The 12,260-nt window shown below is 40.0% G+C and overlaps 2 protein-coding genes across 5 annotated transcripts in view; both read left to right on the top strand.

Annotated features, from left to right (window-relative positions):
• ppfia1 (protein tyrosine phosphatase, receptor type, f polypeptide (PTPRF), interacting protein (liprin), alpha 1) overlaps positions 1–1,462 on the top strand; it is a 58,442-nt gene extending 56,980 nt beyond the window's left edge. The window contains exon 30 of the mRNA XM_015397328.1: positions 96–1,462. The gene's annotated coding sequence lies outside the window, so the exon portion shown is untranslated. The remainder of the gene's footprint in view (positions 1–95) is intronic.
• A 4,783-nt stretch (positions 1,463–6,245) lies between these two features.
• cttn (cortactin) overlaps positions 6,246–12,260 on the top strand; it is a 13,300-nt gene continuing 7,285 nt past the window's right edge. For 2 of the 4 annotated variants that reach the window (XM_015397329.1, XM_015397330.1), the window contains exons 1-8: positions 6,246–6,390; positions 7,807–7,913; positions 8,017–8,090; positions 8,161–8,290; positions 9,086–9,196; positions 9,618–9,672; positions 9,843–9,953; positions 10,390–10,500. In XM_015397329.1, coding sequence (XP_015252815.1) covers positions 7,830–7,913; positions 8,017–8,090; positions 8,161–8,290; positions 9,086–9,196; positions 9,618–9,672; positions 9,843–9,953; positions 10,390–10,500 — 676 coding nt within the window. In that variant the 5' untranslated portion in view covers positions 6,246–6,390; positions 7,807–7,829. The remainder of the gene's footprint in view (positions 6,391–7,806; positions 7,914–8,016; positions 8,091–8,160; positions 8,291–9,085; positions 9,197–9,617; positions 9,673–9,842; positions 9,954–10,389; positions 10,501–12,260) is intronic. The other 2 variants (XM_015397331.1, XM_015397332.1) reach the window with 1 other exon arrangement.

Consider the following 12,260-nt stretch of genomic DNA (forward strand, 5'->3'; position numbering starts at 1 on the left):
CCATCCAACCATCATCCATCCAACCATCATCCATCCATCCATACATCATCCATGGCTTCTGTCCTGCTGTCTGTTTACTTCTCCTCCCTGTTCAGTTTATCCTCATTATTTCTATAGGTAACCGTTGGTCCGAGGATGAAGGTGAATTTCCTGCATTCAGGACCAGGATGATGAACTGAAACGACTCTAAAAAGGATGATTTACCGACTGAAGAGAGACTTTTTACTGAGCGGAAACTTTCTAGATGAATCTAAGTGTTTATGATATTTATATCCGGGGGGGGATTGTAATTCTGAGTTAACCGCTGTTTGTTTCTCTCCTCTTAATAAGCCCTGCTTTCTAAAAACTTTTCAGATTTCTGTAACTGAATGTTTCTATCATCTGGAGTTTGTATATTTCTACCAGCAGACGTTTTATCTAATCTTTTTTTATAATCCTGGTTTTTTGAACAGATGTATGTTTTCCTTTGCTAATCATTGAATTTATTCTTAAGTGACTTTAATATGACACTATAACTTAATTCATATCCGTGACTCTTTTTTTTTAGCGTATGACCTGTGGGTTTGTGTAAATGGAGCTCTTAGTTTAACAGATGTGTGAAGATCAGATTAATTGCTGGAGTTTCGTAAATTCAGTCGTCCGTCGCCTCGAAGCGAACTGCCGGTCATCCAGGTGATGAGGACGACGGAAATCATGTGAAACAGAGATTTTCTGCTTTCCTTCTTTATTTTCATATCTAATACCAAAACATGTTAATCCTCCAGAGTTAAGCCATAAAACGGTAGCAGGAAAACGTACCTGAAGGCTGCTTTCAGTGAAATCAGACCTCCAGGTTTTCTTCTGGCCGCATGAGGAGGCTCCCTCACTGCCTTCCCCTTTAAGAGAAACCCCCCCACCACCACCACCTCTGGAGACGCCCACGGACGACCCGGCTCCTTCAGGGGGGAGTCTGAAGTGCTGCGTCTCCTTCTATGGACCAAGTTCACCGAGGCCTCAGCTGATCCCCGCTGCCATCACCACACATCCTCCCAGGCGGTGCGATCCTCCCATTAACCTTTTTTTTTTTTTTTTCCATCACTTTGTAGATTTTATACCAAGCCTTATTGTTTACCCCCTTTCCTGTCTTTTATTTATTATCATCGATTTATGTTGTCTCGTCAGTTTGACCGTCGGAGCTAAAGCTCCTCTTCCTTCCTCACAAACTCGGGTTCCAAAGTTCGTATTTATTGCGAACAGGAAGGAACCGACGTGTCCTTTTTTTCCGTGTCTCACACAGAAACTGTTTTTTTTTTTTTTTATTTAGTCATTTATGCACAAAGCGAATCATGTTGCTGTTTTTATTCCTGCTTCTGTTGAATCTTCTGATCTTGTAACAATGATGTACAGTCTGAGTACTTATAAACTATTTTTATCACAGTATTATTTATTGCTTACTTTCAATAAAATACTGAAACTTATTTTCCACTGCAGATCAGTCGACTAGAGTTTTTTTTTTTTTAAGTTTTATGTTTGTTTTTGTCCTTTTAGAATGAAGCTGCTCCTTCAGCTTCCGAATCTCTATGATGCTTTATTGTTGGAAGCCTTTTTTCCCTCGTTCCCATAATTTACATATTCAGGCTTTCTTTCTTAATTTGAGCCAATGGAAAGCATTAATTTTTAAGATATGCGTATATAAATGTAGGATCAATTTGGAAAGTTTAGTAAACCTAAAAGGAGTTTAGAAGTTTGTGTCTACCTCACTGATAAAAACCTGGGAGCTGTTCGCAGAGGAGGAGGGACTGCACTGGAAAAACGATCTATAAATAAGTAAAATTTTCTTAAATTAAGTGTATTTTACCCTTAATTTGAGTAGGTAAATGAGATACTTTGCCAATGGAATGAGTATTTTTACTCTTAAAATAAGATAATTAGATAAAATACATTTGAAATAAGACAATGCAATTGTGTTTTCTTATTTTAAATGTAAATTGTATTGTTCCTTTGGCAAAATGTGTCTTATACCTCCTCAATCCAAGATCAAATACACTTATTTTAAGAAAAGATGACTAATTTAGATTTCGATTTTTTTTCCAGACTGGGAGGGATGTTGGCCTCCAGTCTGGACCTGCTTTAGTGGAAGGTCCATTTCTAAAGGTCTGTGTTCATGAAAAGAATCACTTGAGTTCTTCATAAATGTTTATTTTTAAATCCTACCTGATATGAGGAGCTAATGAGGTTTATATGAAATACAATGTTTGCAAAAAAAGGCTTGAAATACTAAGATGATTAAATCATTGTGGTCCCTACATCACAGTGGTCCATTTAGCAGAGATGTTAAAGTATTAATGTTTTTACTCCAGTAGAAGAATAAATCCTACTGTTTAAAAACCTTTGAATCAACTAAAGCTTTTTGCTCCAGTAAAAGTACCGTTTTTAAAACTACTAAGTATAAAATTTAAAGTAATGCAGGAAAAAGTGTTAAGGACAAAAGCTTTACTGCACTAAACAATAAAATGAACATTTTTCTGCAATTCTGGATGATATTTTCCTTAAACTTCATAGTTTTATAACTAATGGTAACAGTGTCCAAATTAACTTTGCATCATCTTGAAAAACTTTATTTTGGTAAGTGTTGAACAACAAGTTGGGGCAGCACCGAGTCCAACCACAAAAAGTTGGGAATAGTTAAGGATCCCTCAGGGGCGGATCCAGGGTTTTTAAAATGGGGTGGGCACCTAAGCCCTTAATAAGGGGAATGTTAAGACAAAGCGAAATCGTGTTTCCCAACTGTGGGTATGTGTACCCCTAGTGGTCCATGAGGGTATTGCAAGGGGTACTTGAAAATATTTTCTTAGGTACTAAAATAAAATAGGCTGGTATCTGTTCTGTACGGAAGAGGATTAGGGCCACTGAAAAAAAAAGTTTACTGATTTTATTTCAATTTAGTATTGGATGCAGAATTCTGAGATTAAAGTCAGAATTCTGACTTTTTTCTCAGAATTCTGACTTTGATCTCAGATTTCTGACTTTTTTTCTTGTCAGAATTCAGAGAAAAAAGTCAGAATTCTGACTTTCTTCCCATACTATACTGAAATAAAATTTAAAAAAATCAGTTAACTTTTTTTTTTTCAGTGGCCCTAATCCTCTTCTGTAGTTCTGCTTTGTGAGGACCCAATTAAAAAATGAAACATGCTTTTTTTTTTTTTTGCCAAAAAGTATGTTTTTCAATTCAGTCTGACTAATTTTTGTTCCCAATTCATCAAGTTTAAATGTGTTTTATAAGGGAGTTACTAAGAGTAGCTCCAGTTTTATAAATACAGGTTTATAATATGATTTTAATTTGTATTTATTTTTGATTCCTTACTAACTTCCAGGAAACATATGCTATTTTTTTTATTTGGGATGGAAAGAATACAATGATGAGAAGTGTTGGCCTAGTGGTTAGAGCAGTGCGCTTGTGCTCTGAGAAAGGTTGCAAGTACCTGTTCGATCCCCACAGCCTCCACTCTGGGTCCCTGAATAAGACCCTTAACCCCACACTGCTCCCCGGGCGCCGCACAATGGCAGCCCACTGCTCCCCAAAGAGATGGATTAAATGCAGAGAATGAATTTCTCCAATGTGAGATCAAAAAAGTTATTTTATTAAATTCTCAAAATAAAAGGTTAAGTAAAATAGTTTTTTTATTTTATAATCACTTATTGTACATTCCACTTTGCACGATCAGCAATACTTTAGACTGAACTCATGGTAAGACAAAATTACCAATGGGGAAAACAAATCAAAAAAGGTTGGAGCTAAATGACAAAAAAATCCATTCATCCATCCTACCTTCTTTACTCTTTCACAGAACCCCAAATATTCATCTTAAGGATTTTTTTTTAAATAAATTCATCCATCCTACCTTCTTTACTCTTTCACAGAACCCCAAATATTCATCTTAAGGATTTTTTTTTAAATAAATGTTCATTTTATTGGATGACATTGAACGCAATTAGCTGAAAAAGCATTTTAGAACCAAAATGCCTCGGTTTTAAAAGCCTGCAGAGGCTTAAAAGGTAGTTAGAAGACAAAATTATCCTTAACGATCAAAGCTTTTCTTCATTTCAGGAAATATTTATTTAAAAGATGACATAAAGAAGACTCAAGGATTGAGAACAGTTTGAGATGGTTCCAGTGATGAAGGATTTTTGAATATATTTTAACCAGAAAAATCTTAATCTTAAGAAGAAAAACATTAAATTAAACCAATAAACATGTATAATGAAGTTAAAGGATAAGCCTATAACAGAACAGTAAGGCTTGATAACGAGATGATGATGATGATAATGGCTTCACAAACATCAACCTTCTGTGATGCTTCTGAGCAAATATGTCAAAGATTCTGTTGATGTAAAAATTATGTCTTTGTGGACATAAGTAGCAAAGCCACAAACCTTTCTTGACCCATATTTGACCTTAGCAAAGGTGTGACTGCTTTAACCCCGAGTTAGCGCCTTCCGCACAAGCACTCGTTAGCACTGACAGAACATGAAGAATCATTTGCTAAATTATATTGTTAAATATGTTAACGACAGATCAATAGCTACAAATTGGAGCATATTTCTCATATATTCACAAAAACTAAGACAGTTTGTTTAAATTATTGGATGCAACTTCAACATACCAGGTGCTGCAGCACCTCCTAGTGGCAAAAGTAGATTAAAAAAAAAAATTCACAATTTGTAAATTTCTTCAGAATATTTTGGGTAAGGCTTTTGACTTTTTATTTTTTTACTGTTGCGTGTTTTAATTTAATTATTCTGAGGCCTAATTAACAAGTTCATGGAAAATACGTTGTCATGGTAACATCAAGCAAGCTAGTGGTCACAGTGAAGAGGTGTCCAACTTGCAGCAAAAGACGACTGCTATTTAAATAGTTTCATGACAGAAACGAGGAGGAAATATGGCACAGAAACGCATTTGGGATTTTTTTTTTCTTGGATTTATTTATTTTTTTTTGGAAAACCATCATCAGTGAAAAAGAACACTGGTTGTAGGTGACAACTTAAAAAAAAAAAAAGTACTCAATGCTGCTCTTCTGCTCCGTACCTTCATCACAGAATCGTCTTTACTGAGATCAGACACTTCCAGCAAATATTTAGTCCTAAATTAGTCATAATTGTATTTTAAACACTGCAAAATTCTATTTCAGTCAGCGTTGTATTTTGTCTGTGTTTATATGTACAGTATATCCTAACAGGTCTCTCTTTAAAAGGAGATCTTGCCTCAATAAATCAATCTGTACAGGTTTAATAATAATTACGCAATTTCATTTTATTTGCTGTAAGTCAAAACAAAGAAAATAACTTACTGTGTGTGTAATTAATCTATATCGTATGATGGAGTATTAGGGCCAGGCTAGGGATTTTTTTTGTTTGTTTTAATAAAAGAATAAAGGTGTATTTTATAAAAACTCTTACCAGAAGCTCTGTCTTAAAATTAGGAATTTCAAACATCTTGTGAAGTTTTATACTTTGGCATCGGTTTCACAAATACGGAAATATTTAGTCTTTAAGCATTAAATTATCAGTATCAGAACTTTGAAACGATTGTGAAAATGACTTTTAGCAGGAAGCTTTCTCTCTGAAACCAGTTGTTCTATGGTGACTTTTATTTTTCAACTTTATTCTCATAATTTCATAACTTTATTCTTGTATTTAAAAAAGACGAAAATCTCTAGCCTGGTCCTAATACTCTGTAATAATATCTATGCTTTAACTTTTGAACGTGAAATAAATTTACTTGTCATCAATATAGATATCTGTGTATAAATAAATGTTTTGTATTAGTAGTGTTATTAAGCTTCCTGTTGGTTGTTTGTTTATCGCCTTTTGTTTTGAGGAGTAGTTTATTAAATAACTAAAAACAGACTCCGGGAATGTCAAACCGGAATATACAGATCCTGGTATAATAAAAAACTAAACGATAAAAGTATACTAAAAATTTTAATTATTGTAAAAAAAAAAAACTGTAAATAAAAACAGATTATTAAATAACTAAAAACAGACTCCGGGAATGTCAAACCGGAATATACAGATCCCGCCATGCTAAAAAAAACTAAACTATAAAAATATACTAAAAGTTTTAATAATTGTAAAAAAAAACTATAACTAAAAACAGATTATTAAATAGCTAAAAACAGACTGCGGTTTGACATTCCCGGAGCCCCATAATTCATCCAAACACCATGCAGCTCCTCAACGCCCCGCCCACAGATGACGTCTTAGCTGGATCGGGATATCGGGAGAGCCGGAAGAGCAGCAGACAGAGCGGAGGACCTCCGCAGTTTCTACCAACGGCCAAAGCGGAGCTCATCTACCGGGACGGACGGTCCACCTCAGCCGGCTGGAGTTAACTATTCCTGGGAGAAGGTGAGTGTCCTGAGCGGTAGAACCAGGCTGAGGAGCCGGGCGGGGATCCAGGTGAATCTTCCAGAAGGAAAGCTAACGTTAGCCTGCTGCTAGCTGGCTGGAAAACTGGAACAGGAAATTCCAGAACCGAACTGACCACCAAGCACAGCTGGTTCCGCCTAGATCCGTGTTTTCTGTTCGGTTTGACTCTTTAAGGATGTCTGACATTAATCCTGGAGACTCGAAGGTGAAAAAATGGAGCTGACGTAGACATGCCTGTTGTGATTTAACCGTTAATTGGCTTCTAGATGGCGCTGGAAGCTGATTGGACGCTGCGGGAGGTCGAGTCACACATTTATGACCTGATGAGACTTATCAGAAGGAAACGATTTGGGTTCAAAGGTAAAAAAACCGGAGCAATTTAAGAGAAATGAGTCTGGCGTCACTCCTGGGTGCTGGTAACCCACCTGCTGAAGGTGAGCTGCTGCTGCTGGGCGTGGCTTCCTGTCATGGACCAGCAGCCATGCTGCTTCCTGCTTCCTGGTCCAGCTTCAGCGGATGGGGCTCTGATTAAGGACAGATGCTGACTGTCCTCCAGCTGCTGAGTCAGGAGAAGCTTGGAGGAATGTGGCTGATGGTCCAGAGGGAGGATCAGACATCTCTGGAGGGAAGGATCCATCCATCCATGGGTTCTCCAGACTCTCTGAAGCAAAGCCTGGAGTGATGTCAGGATTTAACAAAAGTTCAGAGTGTTTCCCCAAGAATATTGATCCAACCGCTTTTTATTCAGTGTAGAGAATCAATAATTCTGCATAGCATTTCTGTTTGCAGCATATAACACATGGTGCACTATAATGAAGTCCCCTGTAGCTCAGATTAGGAGTACTGTGGGTCTGGACGATTTCAGAACATGATTTGTTCTAATAAATAAATCTTCATCCTGTTTCGTAATTTATTTGCATTAAAATCTGTCTGTTTTCGTGTAAATTAGAATTATGGCAGCTTGATTTAAAACAGCTGGTTAGTATTTTTGTTGTTCTGGTGCATTTATGATTTTGTCGAATCGAAGCAACTCTCTGGCTCTGAAGTGTCCCTGAGGATGCAGGTGGCCACGCCTCCCTCGTTTGTGATAAAGGAAAGAACTCTTAAGAAATTCAAGCCTGACTCGGCAGGATTAAACCCTCAGAATAAATCCAACCACTCCAAGGTTAAGAGTTTGTTTGGTTGTAGTTGCTTCACTTTTGGTCCTTCTGTGTTTAGGTCTCTTCATTTACAAACAAACACAAACGTTTCGGGATCAATATGAAGGCAGAGAATTTTACAGCCAAGACAGAAAGATTTGGATCAACTTGAAGTTTTTATTGTGGTTTCCAGAAGCTGAGCTCCAAAACGTTGGAGTAGAAAAAAATCTGACTGACGTTACCGTCTGTTTTTCAGCGAGTGACTTTGGCTGATAGAAGATGTGGAAAGCTGCTGCAGGTCAGAATATCAAGGTGGCCGTGGATGACGGAGGAGACGACTGGGAGACCGACCCCGACTTTGAGGTTCCTGGTTCTTTTTCGTCTCCTTCTACTCTTCATTCTCTACAGTTTTGTTTATTTTTTTTTCCCCTGTATGTTTATGGTTTTATTTTTGTAATTTCTTTAGAATGACGTGTCGGAGAAGGAGCAGCGCTGGGGGGCGAAGACGGTGGCCGGATCAGGACATCAGGAGCACATTGAGTGAGGAAGCAGCTCTTTTTTTTCTTTTTCTTCCCCATGCATCATGTCCTAACCGCGTCCCTCCCATCAGCATCCACCGGCTGCGTGAGACCGTGTCCACAGAGCACACCAGCCTGAAGCAGAAGGAGCTGGAGAACATGCCCAAGGCCTCGCACGGTTACGGAGGGAAGTTTGGCGTGCAGCAGGACCGTATGGACAAGGTAGGAGACGGATGAGGCGCTCTTTTATTCCCTGCTGCTTAATATTTCCTGTTTGTTAAAAATTTCGAAGTGTTTTGATGAAACCAGATTAGCTTCCTGGATGAAGCCTCTGAATGTTTCCAGCTGGCAGCCGACCAAACGTCACAGATCCGAACCCTCTGCCTGATTCTGAGTCAAAACAATCATCCAGCAGCATCATTTGTGACTCTGAGCTGCTGGTCGGTTCTGGTACCGTTTCCTGGACCTCCACAGCTTTCTGTCTGTGTTCACCGCTGCATGAATGTGATGAGCGAGCTTTGTTTACATCACTGGGGATTAGTGATGTATCACTAGTTTAGTCTGAGGGGTTGCTTGGTCTCTCTCTGCAGTTCACTTCTCTTTATCCACTTCAGCTACGTGCAGCTAAAGGTTTCAGTCTCCACTCGACCCTTCCTCATTAACTCCTACTGTCCACACCTATTGATCTATTACTGCTATGTACCAAAGAGGGAAACGGGAAATTTTATGGTTCTGATTTTAATTTTATGTTTTTTTATTTACGTCTTTTTAATGTTTTTATGTAGTTTCATTGTACAGAGCTTTGGTCCTTGTAAATTTCTTTATAAATAGCGTTGGATTGGATCCTCATGGGTGAAAGACGCTCTGAAAACATTTTTTCTCACAGAACTGGTCCATGAATCCGCCCAGAACCGTCAGGTTCGGACCTCTGACCCACTGCTGGATAAACTCGGCTGCTTCTGGTCTGATTTGACTTTTTAAAATGGACCGATGGATCTTCTCTGCTTTTCTCTTCAGTCTGCCGTGGGTCACGACTACCAGAGCAAGCTGTCCAAGCACTGCTCCCAGACGGACACCGCCAAGGGGTTCGGAGGGAAGTTTGGAGTTCAGGCCGACCGGGTGGACAAGGTGCTTCTTCCTGCTGCTCCTCGGTTACATCTGTGATCTAAATTTGCAGTAGAGCTTCTAAACCTTAGAGTCATCAGAGAGGGAGCAGGTCAAAGTTCACATTAGAGCTGAAACAATCAATTATTGAAATAATCAACTGATTTAGCCATTTATTAATCGTTAACTGGAGTATAGAGATTGTAAAAAATGCCTTTAGCTGACAGAGTGACTCACTTAGAGCAGGAATTACACCAAGTTTGCAAAAATATATAAACATTTTGCATTGTTTATCTGTATATATTTTTTTATATAAACAATGCAAATGATCAAACATCTTTATAAATCTGCTAGAAAATGGGTTTTGAATCCTTTAGTCTTCGATTGGATCGTCTCCATGGAGACTAAACTCTGCTACAATCACGGTTCTCTCTTTCCTTTCCAGTCGGCTGTCGGCTTCGAGTACGCTGGGAAGACGGAGAAACACGCCTCGCAGAAAGGTTTGTTCGAACAAGTCGTCTGATTTCCTCACAGAAATTCCAGGAATGGAGATCAGCTCAGCTGAAGGAGAAACGCTCTGTGAAGGACAGAATGTGTTTTACATCCTGGAGTTAAAATGAACTGTGATGATGTAGCTTCACCTTGACCTCTGACCCTCTCTGCTCTGCAGACTACACCACCGGGTTCGGGGGCCGGTACGGCGTGCAGGCGGACCGCGTGGACCAGAGCGCCGTGGGGTTCGACTACCAGGGCAAAACGGAGAAACACGAGTCGCAGAAAGGTGTGTGCTCCGCCACAGGGACAACTAGCAGACATACGGGGAAATGTAGTGGCATCCCTCTGGTTAGGAGCCTTATAGTGATGAGCTGGGCAGAGAAATTATGCCATGATCATCAGTTGATCCCAGTCCCACAGCATGATGCTGCCACCATGTTCTGCTGCTACGATATTGATTTCATTTGTCACAAACCAGGAAGTGAAATAAGAATCTCTGAGCGAAGCAGCATCCTCAGTTTGCTACACAGCAAACGACTTGAAGCAAACAGTTCCATCATTAGTCACTTCTCCAACAAACCTGAACCAAGGTGCTGAATCTCTCCTCAGCAGCTGTTGTTCACATCTGGAGCTGAGCCGTCACTGATTCACAAGCATCTGGAAGTTTCAGGAAGTTCTAACAGTTTGGATGTCAGCTTGTATTTCTGTATGTTTGTCTGCAGATTACGCAAAAGGCTTTGGAGGAAAGTTTGGTGTGGAGACGGACAAGGTGGACAAGAGCGCCGTGGGCTTCGAGTACCAGGGCAAAACGGAGCGGCACGAGTCGCAGAAAGGTCTGTAGAGCTTAAACCGGAAGCGGCTCGTTCCAATGGGGTAGCCATGGATTGAAGTGGTTTTTATCCAACAGAAGGTTTTGAACTTTTCTGGGTTTTTCCTGGTTTGGTGGAATCTGCTCCTTCAGGCTGGGTTGGATAAAATGTTGACATTGGTACCGAACAGAAACTGACACGTTTAAAGATTCCAGGCTGTGGATTTGTCTGCAGGGCCTGACGGAGCCACACCCTCATTTCTGCCCAGACTCGTCTGCACTGCGTGTTTTTCAACCTGCAGCTTCTTGCACAACATGCCTTTCTGAGCGGCTGCAGAACCGCCAACAGCTGGAGATAAGAGGCGGTTTGCATGAGCGATAAATGGGTCACAGGTTCTGATAACAGAACTGGTTTTGTGAGCCATGCTGCAGACAGCAGAACTGCTCATGATGTTTAATTTGGGTCACTGTTACAGGTTCTGATGGGCAGAACCCTGGCTGACCCACTTGCATTAGCAACAGGTTGACTGTTGGTCATATTCATTTAGCTTTAGTTATCGTCCGCCTGCTGGTTATGTGGTCAAATGTCTCTGAGATCCTAAACGAGCTTCTTCTGACGGATCTTTGGTTTTAGATTTCCAGGGACAAACCTTTGATCCAAACCAGCATCCCAGCAGTTCTGGTCCCTAAACAATCCTAACTGGTTTCAGTGTCAACCATTGATGCTTTTCTCTTCTGATCATTGAACGTAGAACTGGTTCTGATCGGATCCAGACTGAATTCTGGCTTCACTCTCCTAAAGAAGGAGAGCTGATAAAATCAGCTTGGAACCAGGAACTGCAGCTGTTGGCAGCTCGCTGTAAGACATGGAATATATATAAATATTCCTGCTTTTTTAAATAAATTTTTTTATTTTAAGGCATTTCAGCTTTTAGGTATAATTTTGACCCTTTTTAGGTGGAAGAAAATCACTGGTTGTAAAATTATTAGACCCTGTAAAACAGTTTGGATCTAAATAAAGACAATTTTTTTAAATTATTTTTCGGGTTCGGGTTGCTGTCCTGCAGGTTTTAGAGGTTTCGCTGCTTTAGCTCAGCTGATTCTGATGATTGAAGTTCAGCAAAAGCCTCTCAAAAAAAAAAGTTTTGAACTGTAGATTTACAGTCATTTACAGCGCTGTTTCCAGGCAAAAGTTCTTTGTTTTACACGTGTAAACAAAATGACAAATAAAATCGGTCTAAATTCAAAGTCTAAATATTAATCAACTATTGATGTAAATCAGCTGTGATGGAGGAAGGAAACCTCTAAAACCTGCAGGACAGCGGCCCTCCAGGACCGACTTTGGGAATGACAGATGTAACCTTCTCAGTAAAACAGTTAAACTAAATCAGCTGTAGGGCTGCTCATCAGCTCCACTAAGAACAGCTCTGATTATTGTGGAGATCTAGTAGCGGTGGAACGGTTCACAAAATCCACGGTTCGGTTCACGGTTTCGTGGTCACGGTGTTCGGTTCGGTATATGTTGATTGATACTAGGGCTGCAACAACGAATCGATAAAATCGATAAAAATCTACTTTTAAAAGCGTTGGCAACGAATTTCATCATCGATTAGTTGTGTCGCGCAATTAATGCGTCATCCGCCGCCGTCGTCATTGCCGTGGGGCGCCTCCCCCATCCCAACCCTGTTCTCCCGCGGTGCTCCCGCAGGAGTCCCTCTCAGCTCTGCAGTCAGAGGATGTTTACCCTCAGCGTCCAGACTGCAAATGAAGCGCGCATGCGCGCTT

The sequence above is a fragment of the Cyprinodon variegatus genome, unplaced genomic scaffold, assembly GCF_000732505.1.
Source record: "Cyprinodon variegatus isolate N-32 unplaced genomic scaffold, C_variegatus-1.0 Scaffold852, whole genome shotgun sequence".
Classification (NCBI taxonomy): Eukaryota; Metazoa; Chordata; class Actinopteri; order Cyprinodontiformes; family Cyprinodontidae; genus Cyprinodon; species Cyprinodon variegatus.